Source organism: Aythya ferina, assembly GCF_964211825.1.
Source record: "Aythya ferina genome assembly, chromosome: 19".
Lineage (NCBI taxonomy): Eukaryota > Metazoa > Chordata > Aves > Anseriformes > Anatidae > Aythya > Aythya ferina.
The window spans coordinates 5285110-5299928 of NC_140309.1; the positions used below are offsets into that span (position 1 = coordinate 5285110).

At 56.4% G+C, this 14819-nt stretch overlaps 1 protein-coding gene across 3 annotated transcripts in view; it reads left to right on the plus strand.

Annotated features, from left to right (window-relative positions):
- Window positions 1-14235, plus strand: part of ATP2A3 (ATPase sarcoplasmic/endoplasmic reticulum Ca2+ transporting 3) — a 48383-nt gene extending 34148 nt beyond the window's left edge. For 2 of the 3 annotated variants that reach the window (XM_084493539.1, XM_084493541.1), the window contains 11 exons: window positions 1163-1381; window positions 1870-2205; window positions 2276-2496; window positions 3175-3377; window positions 3466-3551; window positions 4055-4188; window positions 4417-4534; window positions 5096-5213; window positions 7101-7173; window positions 10533-12554; window positions 12749-14235. In XM_084493539.1, the coding sequence (XP_084349665.1) occupies window positions 1163-1381; window positions 1870-2205; window positions 2276-2496; window positions 3175-3377; window positions 3466-3551; window positions 4055-4188; window positions 4417-4534; window positions 5096-5213; window positions 7101-7173; window positions 10533-10608 (1584 nt within the window). In that variant the 3' untranslated portion in view covers window positions 10609-12554; window positions 12749-14235. The remainder of the gene's footprint in view (window positions 1-1162; window positions 1382-1869; window positions 2206-2275; window positions 2497-3174; window positions 3378-3465; window positions 3552-4054; window positions 4189-4416; window positions 4535-5095; window positions 5214-7100; window positions 7174-10532; window positions 12555-12748) is intronic. The other variant, XM_084493540.1, reaches the window with a different exon arrangement.
- The last annotated feature ends 584 nt before the right edge of the window (window positions 14236-14819 follow it).

Sequence of the window (14819 nt, forward strand, 5' to 3'; positions counted from 1 at the left end):
GTAGGGACAGGGTCCCCGTGCTCACCCCAGCAGGTTTCAGTGCTCACCCCAGCAGGTTTTGGTGCTTTCTGGGGGTTGTTTCTTGCCTTGCTGTGTGTTTAACCATCAGGTAAAGTGGTGTGGCCAGGGAGGGGGGAGTCTTTGCAGAAACAATGGGGGGAAAAAAATAAAAGAACTAAGAAAAATGGGTTTAGAGGGAGGAAAACCTCTGAGCATCCTGGTTCCAGGGGGCAGGGGAGCTGCCCCTGCCCAAAAGTCAGCTCTTGCTTTTATGCCTGGACCCTGCAGACACCAACAAAGCTCAAAGGGTTCAGCTTTCCACTGGAACCAGAAATAAAATAGTACTTAAAGGGCATTTCCTTCCCAAGAGAAAAGGGCAGAGGAGGTGCAGCAGGAATTACACTCCGCTGCCCCTGAGCAGCTTTGTGTCCTGGTGTTCCCATACGGAGATGTTTGGGGTCATCTCTGTCCTCTGGGTTGGGTCGGGACTGAGTGGAGCCACCGTCCTGCCCCACTATTTTAAGGGGAGCAATGGAAAGATTGCAGGTTTCGTCTGAAAGGGGAACTTTTGCCAGGGTCAAAAAAGGACAGGGTGAGATGCTGCAGTGCTAAAGGCCGTGTTCTCCTAAATCACAAAGGCATTGCAAGCACACACTGAGCATCCTGTGGGAAGTGTGTATTTTTGGCAGCCCCCCTCGGCCCTTGCCCCTTTGGGGACAGGGGGTTGGGAGCATAGTGGGCAGCCGGGGGGCTGGAAGGAGCAAGGCTGATCCCCGCACAGCAGATCCCATGCCTTCTGACCCGATGCAGCTTCATCCTTCCTGGCCGTGTGCTCGAGTCGAGGCTGCCATCTAGTGCGCCGTGCCACCAGGCTGCATGCGTGCTCCCGTTTTGGGGAGATTTCCTTCTTTTTCCCAAATGTTGTGCCTCCCTGCCCCATGGCACAGTGCTGGCAGGAGATGCTCCATCTCTGGGCTCATGTTCCCGTCGTGTCGATCCCTTTCTCAGTCTTCACTCCCAGGCTCACGCTCAGGGGGTGATGCTCTGCCCGCGGCAGGATTTATCCCCTGTGCACAGAATCGCTTTGTGCCAGGGTGACGAGGGTGGGGGACCAGCAGTGACCCCCCAGCAGGCATCTCCTGAGCCCCCTGCTCCTCCTCAGGGCGCCCCGGAGAGCGTGATCGAGCGCTGCACCCACGTCCGCGTGGGCACGGCCCGGGTCCCGCTGACGGCCCCGGTGCGGGAGAAGATCCTGAGCCGGATCCGGGACTGGGGCATGGGCATCGACACGCTGCGCTGCCTGGCCCTGGCCACCCACGACTCGCCCGTCCGCAGGGAGACCATGCAGCTCCACGACTCCGCCGCCTTCGTCCACTACGAGGTAGGCAGCGACCGGCCGGCTCCGGGGGCTTTTCTCCTTATTCCCAAAGTTCTCCCACCCCCTTCCCGCTGCCCCAGCAGTGTTTTCTCCCTTGGTTTCCCCAGTGGTGCCAGGTGGTGTGGTGGCTCAGCTCTTTCTCTGCAAACCCCACTGCAGAGCTGTGTGCAGTGAGGCTGATCCCAAAGCCAATGGTGCCGCCGTCCCATCAGGCGTCCATCCATATGGGGTGGTTGCCGAGAGGGATCTGGGGACCTCCAGGAGGGATGGGAGCAGAGTAGAAATGTGTGAGGAGCACTGGAGGGGGTGGGAACATCCCCTTGCATTGGGATTACGGGGTGCGTCCATTGACAGGAAATGTCCCAAGGGTTTCCTACCCTGAGAAGTCCCCAAGTGCCCCGGTATCGCTGTGCCTGGGACGGTTTCATGGTGCAGAGGGATGTGGCTGCATTCTCTCGGGGTTTAACGTGGTCTGTGCTGTCCCCCCCCAGACCAACCTGACCTTCGTGGGCTGCGTGGGGATGCTGGACCCCCCCCGCAAGGAGGTCACCTCCTCCATTGAGATGTGCCGCAAGGCCGGCATCCGCGTCATCATGATCACCGGCGACAACAAGGGCACGGCGGTGGCCATCTGCCGCCGCATCGGCATCTTCTCGGAGAACGAGGACGTGGCCGGCAAGGCCTACACGGGCCGGGAGTTCGACGAGCTGTCCCCCGAGGCCCAGCGGCAGGCGTGCCGCGACGCCCGCTGCTTCGCCCGCGTGGAGCCGGCGCACAAGTCCCGCATCGTTGAGTACCTGCAGTCCTTCAACGAGATCACCGCCATGGTGAGTCCACGGCCTCCTCCTCCCTGCCCGGCCCTTCCCCTCGCACCCCTTTAATTACGGCTCCGTGCAGACGGGCGACGGCGTCAACGATGCCCCAGCCCTGAAGAAAGCCGAGATCGGCATCGCCATGGGGTCCGGCACGGCCGTCGCCAAGTCGGCTGCTGAGATGGTGCTGTCGGACGACAACTTCTCCACCATCGTGTCGGCCGTGGAGGAGGGCAGGGCCATCTACAACAACATGAAGCAGTTCATCCGCTATCTCATCTCCTCCAACGTCGGCGAGGTCGTTTGGTGAGCACCGCGTCCCGGGGAGCAGCGGTGGGGACGTGGGTTCGGGCACCTGAGGCGGGTGTTTGTGTGTGGGGTGGTGGCAACGGGTGGCACCAATGCCCTCCTCACCAGGTCCTGTCCCTGTCCCTGCCAGCCACTCCCTGCCATCCCCTGCAGCACATTTGCAGCCCTGCAGAGGGCAGGGAGAGCTTGAGCATCTTTTGCCCTTGCATTTCATAGAGACATAGAACAGCCTGGGTTGGAAGGGACCTCAAAAATCATCTAGTTCCAACCCCATGCCATAGGCAGGGATGTCACCCACCAGATCAGGTTCCCCAGGGCCTCATCTAACCTGGCCTTGAGCACCTCCAGGGATGGGGCATCCCCAGGCTCTCTGGGCAGCCTGCTCCAGTGCCTCACCAACCTCTGAGTGTGTGTTGGGTGTGTTCGTACTGGGAACGAGCTCAGTGGTTTCCTTCCAGCTGCAAAGCACGTTTTACCAGCAAAAATAATCATAGCTGCAAAACTCAGCCCAGGCTTGCAGGCTGCTGACTTGGGGGCCACAAGTTCATCCGCAGAGCTTTGCTCGAATGTTCATTTGGACTCGGTGTTCCTGCTCGCTCTCCCCTTACACCACACACTTTCTTTGGCTGCCCCCGGAGCTCGTCTAACTCAGCTTCTGGTGTTTTCCCCCCGCAGCATCTTCCTGACGGCTATCTTGGGCCTGCCCGAGGCCCTCATCCCCGTGCAGCTGCTGTGGGTGAACCTGGTGACGGACGGGCTGCCGGCCACCGCGCTGGGCTTCAACCCCCCGGACCTGGACATCATGGACAAGCTGCCCCGCAACCCCAAGGAGCCCCTCATCAGCGGCTGGCTCTTTTTTCGCTACCTGGCCATCGGAGGTGAGCCCTGGTGGGCAGGGGGATGAGGCAGGGGGTGTGGGGGACTGTGGTGGGGGCTCCAGCTGAGGGATCTCTCTCTTGGCCGCAGTGTACGTGGGGCTGGCCACGGTGGGCGCAGCTACCTGGTGGTTCCTGTACGACGCCGAGGGGCCGCAGGTCTCCTTTCATCAGCTGGTGAGTTGGGGTCTTCCCCTGCCTCTGTCTGTGGTTGTGACGTTCCCACCTTCCTGATGGAAAAGTCATTCAGGAAACGAATTCACCCCCTCGGGGCCTTGTTTCCAGCCTCACTTCTGGTAGCAACTAGCATGGGGGGGAGTTGATCCCAAGAAGCTGAAAGTGGTCCCAAACCCACGTTGAATGGGGTCAATTATTGCATTGCCGTCTCTGAATGGGATGGTGGGGAACCGTGTGCCACCTCACCCCAGTGCGGCGTGCAGTGGAAAAGGATTTTTTGCTGGAGATCTGTGTATGCTCAAGCACCCTATTAACCACCCATGAAAATCTCTAAGCCACAATACAGAAGCTGAGGACATTTTTGTCAATTGTTCCGAGCTGTTGGATGTTTATTGGTGGCCCTGGTAAGGTTCCCCAGCTGCCCTGAAGCACTTGCCTCCTTCTTCCCCTTCCCTGCCTTCCCCTACCACGAGCTTCTTACGAGCGGTTTCCTGTGCTGGCAGAGGAACTTCATGAGGTGCACCGAGGACAACCCCATCTTTGAAGGAGTTGACTGTGAAATCTTCGAGTCCCGATACCCGACCACGATGGCTCTGTCCGTGCTGGTGACGATCGAGATGTGCAACGCTCTGAACAGGTGGGGAGGCTACAGGATCATGCTGCACACAACCCATTTCTTGTAGGGTCTCTTGGGGCATCTGTTAGTGGCCGAGGGCTTTGTTTTGGCTCAGCAGAGCCATTCTGCTGGGTGTCTGGATCTAAATGATGGCAAAGCCTGAAGCTGAACAGCCTGGAAGAGCAAGGAGCTGGGCTGTGTGGGCACCAGGAGGCTTTTTGCACCAACGCTGTCCCCTTGCTTTCGCAGTGTCTCCGAGAACCAGTCGCTGCTGCGGATGCCCCCATGGCTCAACATCTGGCTGCTGGGGGCCATTGTCATGTCCATGGCTCTGCACTTCTTCATCCTCTACGTCAAGCCCATGCCCGTGAGTGCCCTGCGCCACCTCTGTGTGCAGCTTGGGGACTCTGCTTGTGGGCGAGGACATCTCCTGGGGCAACCTTGGGGTTTGGAGTGCCCTCAGGGCCAGGTCCTGTGACTCAAACCAGCACAGGGCCCAGGAGTCCCCATGGCCCAACAAGTCAGACCCTCTCCTCAAGGCAAAGCCATGTAGCTGCCTCCAGGCTCAGCCCCTTTTGGAGGCATCGTCTCCCTTTGCAGTCCAATCTCGATTAATTCCCAAGGGTGTGTGACATCGAGAGGGTCACTGATCCCGGGAGCTGGTGTTCTCCCTCGTGCTGCTGCTGAGCACCTCCGTGACCATGTGCACCCAGTCCTAGCTTGTGCTTCACTTTTCCCATCCGAGGGAGAAGTGAGGGGCATCATTTTGACCCTCCTTGGGATCATGACAAACCTTAAGGAAATCCCTCCTTGTACCTGGGACAATTTTTTTTTCTCAATCTGTGTCATGCAACAGAAGCTCATCTTAAACAAAAGGAAATCCCGTCTCCTTCCCTATTAACATGTCAAATCCTTTTCTGCCTCGCAGCTCATCTTCCAGGTCACCCCCCTGAGCTGGCCGCAGTGGGTGGTGGTGCTGAAAATCTCCCTGCCCGTTATCCTGCTCGACGAAGGACTCAAGTACCTGTCCCGCAACCACCTGGACGGTGAGCAGGGGCTGCACGGTGCTTGGCTGCTGGCTCCGTGGTGCTTTGCTTGGGCGGGCGATGGCCTGGTGGGCACCTCACCCGTGCCCCCTGCTGATGTGGTGTCTGTGCCTGCACGTCCCTGCGCCCCGCTTTCCCAGCTGCCAAAAAGGGCCTTTTCCTCCGACCCCCTTCCTCCCCAGCTGCCACACCAGGCAGAGCAGTTGATGCTCAGGTCTGCTGGAAATGCTCCCCGGGAGCTGGAACAACAGATAAATCTGCCATGCGTGTTTATCCAGCTCCTCTTGAACCTCGGGGAACTGGATCCCTTCCTTTAAAGCAAAAGGAGTCCAATACTGGTTTCCAACAGGAATCCTTCCTTTTTTCCCCTTGATTTTTCCACCCTTCCGTGGCTGTCCCTGTCTCATGTTGCCACATCTATTTTAAGACCAAATGGGAGCTGTGGCAATGTGCAAACTGGTTTTAATGGGGCTGCCACTGGGGTCTGGCACAGGGCAGGCACAATGGGAGCCCGTTTGCACCGGGGTAGTGGTTCCCACGCGCCATAAATCACAGCATGTGTTTAGACAGCCTGCTGAGAGGATGATATCATCCTCTTCTTTCATTTCTTGCAAAAATTCTTGCAGAAGATGCTGCTGTGGGTCATTTCTGGGTTGAGTTAAGCCTTCAGGGCCATGGGGCTGCCGAGCAGCACTGTGCCTGTGACAGGGTGGCCCCTTGCTATGAAACCAGACTCTTTTTTTTTTTCATTTTTAAAGGTGTTCTTTTACTGTCCCCCACCTTTTGCTACCTGATAGGGGAACAGCAGTGGGGAGAAAGGCAGGAAAACCCCATCCTTGCCTGTGGGGTGAGGGTAGTAGCCAGGGGAGAGATGAGCAACCTGGGCAGGGGCTGGAGGTCCTTCCACATCGTCACCTTGCTCCAAGGCTTTTTCCCACCCCTTTAGCAACCATCATCCTAGCAATCCCTTCCTTTTGCCTTCACCTTCTACCAATGACCCGTGCAAACTGTCCAAAGCTGCTTTTGCATTTTGGGGCTAAAGGCAGGTGCTGTCAGCCCTGCCGGGGAGGGATCTCGGGCATTTTAGAGGATGGATGGGGAATGATTGCAGGCAGGAAAACACCGCACCCCTCGTCAGATCCCAGCACGCTGGGGGTGCCCACAGCAGCATCCTGCCAGGCTCTGCTGAGAGCTGGAGGTGCTCTTGCCTTTACTGACCAGATGGAAAGCGTTTCTGGGTTATTTTTATTCAATTGTTGCCCCTCTCGATGGGCTGCTAGATGCTTTGCACCAGCCAGGCATGTGTTGTCGTGTAGCAGCGATGCCGGCGTGGCACTGGGCTGGGACGTAGGAGAGCTGGTTCAGTTCTTGGCTGCCTCATCCCTGCATGCCCCTGGTCCTCGCTCCACCATCTGTGAGCCGGGGATGAGTGTTTCTTGCTCCCACACTTTGTGTTCCTTCATAACAACCCAGCGCTGTTGGAGGAAGGGCTTTGCATCGGCTCTGTCAGCCCAGCTCCGAGCGTAGCGGGGTGTCTGGAGGCGGTTTCTGGAGAAGGTGTGATCGTTTTGAAGCCTGTCACAGCAGCCTGGAGTATTCCCTGCTTCTGTTCCCCCCGGGGCCTTGCTCCTACAGCGCTGGCTCCTCCGAGCACCCTGATCCCCTCGGTCACAGCATGTGCATGCTCTTGGTTCGCTCTGTCTCATCCCACAAGGGTTTGGATGCAGCTACTCAGTCATGGCTACGGGGAAAAATCATGCTTAAATCATCGCATTTGAAAGAAATCATTAAAATTTCACATCATCCTAGTTTCTCTGGGCAGATACGTGTTTTTTTTTTTTTTTTAAAAAGCCACTTTTAAATGCGGTGTTGTGGTTTTTTTACCAGGCATTCTCAGGACGGTAAGAAACACGTGGAGCGGGGAGCACCAGTTGAAAACCTGCAGGACTCCAGAGCAAGGGTGGGCGTCCCCTGGGGTCTGATCCCCTGCCAAGCCTTGGTCGTGTCGGGGGGGATCCAGAGCACGTCTGGGTGAAGGTGGCGTGGAGTTTGGGCCAGTCTGAGCCCTGTGCAGGGCAGGGCTCGGGGTCGCTCTCCAGCCTGGGACCTCCTGCAGCTGCCAGCAGAGAGGCCAAAACCCAAGGGGTGGCCAAGGGCGGTTGTTTGTCAGGTGCAAATATTGAGCTGTGGGTTCTGCTGATTCGGGTTTTGCATGGAAAAGTTTCTCCTTTGATCAGACTGAGATAAGCAGCGTTTCCATTACGCTGGGTTTTCCTCGTCCTGGGAGCTGCAGGAAGCTGAGGCTCGTGGTTTTCACCGTGGTCTCCGTGTTTTGCGTTCCTCTCCCCAGCCCCAGGTTGCTTCCATCTCGCAGGCAGGGTGTAGGGTCGCTGCCTGCATCCACCTCTGGCCCTCGCAGGTTTCTGCTCCTGGCACAGGGACGTGGCCCCCCCCTCTTGACCCGATGTTTTTGGTGTTTGTTTCTTAAGCGTGTTGCTCTTTGTGAGCACTGTGGTGTGCAGAAGAGAAGTTTCCAGCCATCTGTGCCTGGATCTTGCAGAAGTCTCTTGTCCGAGTGGGTTTCAGGAGGTACAAACTGCAGGCGCTGGCTCCAAGCCTGGAAGCGCAGCCACGGCAGGGGCTCCTCTGTGCCATGATAAAAGCCGGGGCAGTTGAGAAGCGGTGCTGCTCCTGGAAACCCCAATGCCCCAGCAGTGCTTCTGGGGACAGTTCTGCTGTGGCAGCGAGGTGATGCCCTGCCCGAGGAGCACCTTGGCTATTTTTGTAGCACTTATGTAGCTCTTTGGCTTTGCTCCTGGCTGATTTCTCAGGATTTCCAAGGTGGTGGCCGTGCCACTGGTGCCTGTCCCCTCCCCAGCAGTGACGCCGCGCTCCGCAGCCTCCTGCCACCTCAGCTGGGATTGCAGCTGTGTGAGCGTCCCCACCACCACCACGGGAGATTTGGGCCCCTCGTATCTGCAAAGCCCGGGGCATCCTTGTGCTGGGTGCTCCGAGAGGAGGGCACTTGGCAGAGGAGGCCGTGCTATGAGCGTGCCACTGTCCCTGCCACCAGGGCTCCGCATCCCAGCCTGAACCAGAGCCAGCCTAAAACCTGCAGGGACTGAAATCTCCGTGTCTGCTCACAAAAAAGCCACAGCAAGACCCCCCGTGTACCCACCTTGGGGACAGTCGCAGTCCCTAAAACTCCCTCAGGAGCCCAGGGGCTGCCACAGCCCCATTTTCCCTGGAGCTGTCCCTGCTGCGGGAGTGCAGCGAGAGCCCCAAGCATCCTGGCGTGCCCTTGTAGGGTAGTGTGTGTGTGCACGGGATGTCAGTGCTGCACCTTTCAGTGCGTGAGTCTCTCTGGATGGGGTTTTACAGCTCTGTTGCCTTGCTTTGGTTTCTTTTCCCATTTTTTTTTTGGCATTTGTGCACGCACTTTAGAAACGGAAGAGCGGAGGGAAGCGCGCGGTGCCGCTGCCCCGGCATTGCAAAAGGGGACGAGGGGGTTCCCTTTCTCCTGGGGTCTCTGCTGTGGGTTTCCCCACTGCAGCAGGGTCTGTGCGATTTTTAGAGCCCTACAGCTGCAGCAGTTCCCTGGGTGGAGGGAGGGATTGGTGCTGGGCTGCATCCCTCCAGCATCACCCCTTCCAGTAGCACACTGAAACTAAAGCCAAAAACGAGGGGACGATCCCAGAGCCTCGCCTGGTGCAGAGCAGATCTCGGAGGAGCTGAGCTGCCGGAGGCTGGATGCAGATTTGCAGGGGTTTAAGGACGTGGGGGTGAGAGGCAGGATCCAGATGGGTGTGAGCACATTGTGACCACCCCATGTGAGCGGTCCTGAGCCCCCACAGTGTGTCCCTGGGGCAGAGCCCACAGCGAGGGACGGGGTCCCGCTGGCCCTGTGCAGGTGCCAGACCCATTTCTGGCTTCAGTTCTTGCAGAAACGCTGCGTGCTGGCTCTGTTGCTTGCAGGAACATTTCCCCGAGCATCAGCCGAGGTTTGGGGGCCCAAGGCTGTGGTTAAACGGTCGCTGCTGGCACCGCAGCTGGGTCCCCTTCCTGTCCCCATCCCTGCCCCGCGCCTGCCTCCTTGCACACCCTGTGCTGTGACATAAAGCATGTGGGGGAAGCCATGCGGCTGGCGAGCTACCCACCTGCCTGAAATGCCCCTGCAGCTCAGAGCAGAGGGGTTGGGGGTTTTGCAATGAAGTTTTAGCACAAGCCCTGGGCTCCAGCAGCATCCCTGGCGTGCTCCAGACAGTGCCAGGTCAGCCCAGGGGATGCTGCTGGTGGGATCCGTGTCTTCTCGGGCAGGAATCCTGCAGCCAGCTCTGGGAAGGTATTCTGGCAGAAGTTGGGGAAAAGTTTATGTTCTTTTGTTCTATTTTTTTCCTCCTTTTTCTCTTGTTATTTATTCACTTCCCTGGCCGTAAGCTCAGGCAGCACCCATGTTGGCAAGGGCACAGTGTCAGCAGCCCACCAGAGATGTGTTTGTTGTCACATGCAGGGGTGAGAGAGAGAGAGATACAGCCCAAAGATTCACGGGCAGGGATTGTATAATTCTTCTCAGGAAGTGCTACCTTTTTCCTTGTTGTTTGTTTTTAATTAAAAAAGTAAAAGGAAATACAGGAAAGTAACTCCACTGCACAGACTGGGCATCTGGTTTTCTCCCACCTCCATAATCTGCTCTTGGCTGCTTGAAAATCAGGGATCAGGTGGGTGTGAGTTGAGGTCTGCAGCCTGCTCCCATGAGCTCAGGCTGAAGAAGGGCAGCCCTGGGGCTGTGGCAGTCCCAAGCTTTGGGTTTGCTCCTTTGCTTTCTGCTAAGTGTTCATGGACTGGAGCCGTCTCACCTGCTGGCCGTGCCTCGGTTTCCCAAGCAGGAAAATGGATTGATTTAGCATCACAGAGCTGCGCCTGCAAAACCCCAAGAAGTGTGATGGGTAGTTCAGTCCTTGCTCGTTGTCCCGGAGCTGTACGTGGGTGTAAATGCTCAGTGCGTGCCTATCCGCTGAGCAGCGCCCATCCATCCATCGGGACACAGCGGGGGAGGCAGAGCAGAGCCTCCTGCTCTGCTTTCCCTGGGGGCAAGACCGAGGGATCCTGTCCATCCCATCCCGTCCCATCCCATCCCCAGCTGCCTGCCTCTGGCTCGTTCCTTTTCCCTATGCTGAGCCCTTCCTCCCCCAGGGACCATCCTCCTCCTCCTCACCCAGCCCGAGCAGGAAGGACCCTCTCCTGATGCCAGAAGCGGGGAGCTGCTTTGCTTCCAGCCCCCCGCCAATACTTTGTTTTTCTCATTTTCCTTCGTTTTAGGAGAAGAGGACAAGAAGTGAACGACACGAAGGAGGCACCCCTAGCTAAAGGACCCCTAACTTGTAACTCGGACTGAAGTCTTGCATGCGTGACCATCGCTAGAAGCCAGCAGGACATGCATGTGTCCGACTACCAGACAAAAGCGGGTGAATCGTCGAAAAGAAAAATACCAATTTTTTTTGTTTTGTTTTGTTTCGTAGCTTTCTTTTTCCTGTACATAACAGTGCAATTACTGGACATCTGGCGTAGGGTTTGGGGATGGAGCTCTACATGGGCCACAGGGTCATCGCAACGCTCTTCCTTGGGGATTTCTTCCTGCAGAATTTGAGACCCCCTTTTTTCCAATCTTTGCCCTGGTGGAGCGAGCTCGGTCAAGGCGTCCTTCACGGGGGGTCACCGGGGTGCTGTGGGGTCTGTGCACTGCCCGGCTGGAGGGACGGGTTGGGGGACACGCGGTGGTGGCCTGAAGGTAGCCGCGAGGCCAGGTGCCGGTGGCCTTGAGGCTCTCACGGCCGCGTGTTCGGTGGAGGCTGGAGGGCTCCCTGGTGTGATCCCCGTGCCGTGGAAAGCCCTGCTCCTTCTCAGGTTCATCCCACACCAAAGTGAGGTGGTGGCTTGCCTGTCCTCTGCCCGATGCCCCCCGAGGTCCCTCCAGTACTGGCTAAATCAAAGCCAGGCTCGTGCAGAGGCGCCCGCTCCAGGCACAGGGGATGAGCCCCGTGGCCTTCCTCATGTCTGCCCCTCGCTCCTGGCCACGCTCCCTTCACTCGGTTGATTTTCAGCTATTTCCCTGGCAGGAGTAGTGAGTAGAGTGTAAGATCTTCAGGGGACAGCACAGCCCTGGCAGCGGTGAGCTGCCCCCAAGCCAGCAGTGCCCCCAAGCCCCCCATGGTCCTCCTCCGGGAGTGGTATTCTCGTAGCATCCCTTTTGAAGGGCACCAGCAGCAGAGTTTCCTCCTGGGATTTTGCTGCTTGGGGCCAGGAGGGCACCCAGGGGGGAAGCCACTGGGGGTGGTTTCTTCTTCAGCCCCCGAGGGCCCCCTCCTGCCATCCTCGCTTCTCCCCACGATCCCTCCTGACGGTGTCGGGCCAGCCGGACTCCTGCCTGAGCTTTCTCTTAAATCCCAGCTTGGAGGATGCGGCAGCACTAGAGCCAGGTTTCGGGATAGCGTTTTGCTCTTTGCTGTTGGGGTTTTTATTTTACTTTTTTTTTTTTTTTTTTTTTTTTTGCCTCTTAAAAGCTTCCTGCGCTTTTCTTGTTCCTCTTTCACGTGGGCAAGAGTGCATCTTTCTCTGGACAGTACGTGCCAAAAGTCATCCTTCCTTTCTTTTCTCCATCACCAGCATTGAAGAAGATGAGCAGAGCCCCCAGACCAATGGGAATGTACAGAATTGTTATACTACTGAGCTGATCTACTTGTACAGAAAACCTTGCATGAAATGTTGTTACTGTATTTAATATATAATGTATTCAAGAAATTTTAATATGGAGCTCTTTAAAAAGGTCTTTATAGTTACTCTGTGGTTAGAAGAAGGGTGTTGCTGATTTTTTAAAAATATTATTATACTTTGTCTTGAAGAAGTTTTATTTTTCAAACATACGATGTCTAATTGAGTTCATTGGTGATCCCATGGGGGCAACCAATTCCTTTTTAAAGGCGATTTTCCCATGAACGAGACTCAGCCCGGCACAGGGGCACGGGGCATGCCCCAGGTACTGCCTAAACCTTCAAAAGAAGGCTTTAGTAAGTAAATGTGGATTTTCCCTTCCCCAAATGGGTGGATTTCACCTTGGTTTGGTACAGAACACCTCCAGCCCTCTGTTTGGGGAAATAACCAGCAGGAATTTCACCCAGGACCCAACTGGTACCGGCTCAGGAACTTCAGAATAGGTTTGTTTTTGTGTTTCCCTGGGGCTGGAAATTAATTTGGGAGAGGCTGGATCCAATTTAGAGCATCCCAGCCTTGTCCATTTGCTCCCAGTGGGGCTTTCAGCTGCCCGCTGGCCTCTCCCTGGGACGTGTCTGCCTCTGTCCATCCGTCCATCCACCCATCCGTCCGTCCATCCATCCATCGTGCCTGCGGGGATCTGCTCAGTCCCGCATGGCACCGCATGCCTTACATCGCTCACAGGTGTGGGATTATTAATCCTACCTAAATACAGACGTGTTTGGAAGAGTTTCTTGTGGAAAGGTCCCAGTAAGGGGTTCCAAGAGATGGGTGGGGGTCTCTGCCTCAAGCTGTCTCGGGAGCTCTGGTTCAGGTCAGAGAGATGAACTGATGACATTTTAACTCGTTATTAAACTCCTGTAGGTGGTTTTCATCTGGTCTCCTCTGACACCAGAGAGAGGGGGGTGATTGGAGCAGACATCCCCAAACCCATTAGCAGAAAGACAATGGGAAGAGAGGTCAAGTTTTGGTTATTTTACTGTTAACAGAGCAGCCAGGCTTGGGTTATTTTAGCATCACTGGCTGTGCCACGAGGTACCAAACCCCAGCCATCACGGGTGAGAAAGCAGAGCTGTGGCCCAGGCAAGGCTTCTTCTCCCAGCATTTGCTTTTTCCTTGTAAACCTCTAAATTCATCTGAAAATGAGGTGGTGGAACAGGCATCCCCTTTCCCTTCCCCCCAGCTGAACCACATCTCTCTCTTCCCCCAGCCTTTAATTGCTCATCCCCTGGGGCCAGCTTCCACCCCGTGGTGACAGAGGCTCAGAGGTCAGCTGTGGTGATAAATACCCGCAGACCTGCTTGCCTTTCCTTTCTGCTTGGCGAAGGGGCAGGACCAGCAGCAGAGCAGGTGGTGGTGGTGGTGCGTGTGCCACCTGCTGGGTGCTTGTGCAACCCCTGGGGTCCCAGCATGATGCCTACCATGGGGTGAGCATCACATCGCTCCTGGTGCTCCAGCACAGCCGTTCCCAGCACCAGCTCTGGGTGTTACTGTGGTTTTTGGTCCTGGCATGGCCACTGTCCTTTATTCGAGGTGCCAGAGGGTTGGATGTCCCCGCTCGGTCCCACCTGGGATTTTTTTTCTTTCCCCTCGTGCAGTGGCACTTTGTGGCGGGGTGTGTGGGATGATGGAGCAGGGCTTCACCCCGTGCAGAGCTCACAGGGGCTTTTTGGGTTAGTGTCTGCAGTGAGGAAGGGGACGCAGGGGGTCAGCTGTGCTCCCTGGACCTGCCTTCTTGGTGCCACTCAGCTTTTGGTAGGAGCAGGGCGTTAAATGAGCCGAAATCTGCATGGACCAGCAGTGATGGGGGCTCAGGTACCGCAGGCTCCTGTCCCAGTGGGCACTGCTGGGTCTGTGTGGGCACGTGGGGCCCAGGGGAGGCAAGCAGCAAGCCCTCACTGGGTGGCTTCGGGCTGGGAACGTGCCTCTGGGTTCATTATGGGCTGCCTGAACAGCGCGGTGTAGAAAAATGAGCTTGTGCTTCATAGCAAAAGGTAAATCATTCAATCTGGGGTGGGAGGGAGGAGGGGATAGAACTGAGAAAAATGAGGTTTCCTATTTTGTTATACAAGAGATATTTTTCCACTAAATTTCCCCTTCCCAAGCTGTGCCCGGCTGCGGCCAGCCAGGTGTGCCGGGAGGCCGCGGTCAGGCTCGCCACAGCCACACACACACCGTCCCCTCTGTCCATACAATATTGGGCTGATGTGTTTTATACTTCGGAAATACCAGAAATAAAAGCAATTTTACCGGACGACTCTGGGTTTCCTGTTGTTGTTTGCTGTTTGGTTGGTGGTTGGTGTTGCTGCTGTTTCCTCCCCTGCCCGCTCGTGGCAGATTTGGGGGGCGGCCGGGAGCCCGCGGAGCTGCGCGCGGTGCCTGAGGGCATTCTTCAGCCCTAAAAGGAGCTGTGCTCACCAGATCGGGATTTCTTGTGGGTTTTCAGAGCAGCCAAACTAGAAATGGAGCTGAGCTTGTCTCTGGCATCGGACGACAAAGGCGAGATGGAAGGAGTGGCATGATACGACTGTGGGGAATGTTTAAAGTACCAGCTAATTCGTTCGTGGGGCACAAGAATACAAATAACAGTGCTAATTTTGACTGCATCCAGAATAGTCCTCACCTTAGCTTCCCCCGGCTGTGTAGGTTTGAATAAGCCCTGCCATCATCTCCGAAAGAAATAATTAATAAAGAAAGGATAATTAAAGCGATTGGCCTCCTCTGGGGAGTGGAACAGGACACTCAGGGCCATGTGTTTCCATCTCCAGATCACCCGCGGCTCTCCCCGTGGTCGTGTTTTGAATGGAAACTCCTGCCACAGCCGGGGTCGTGCTTTGG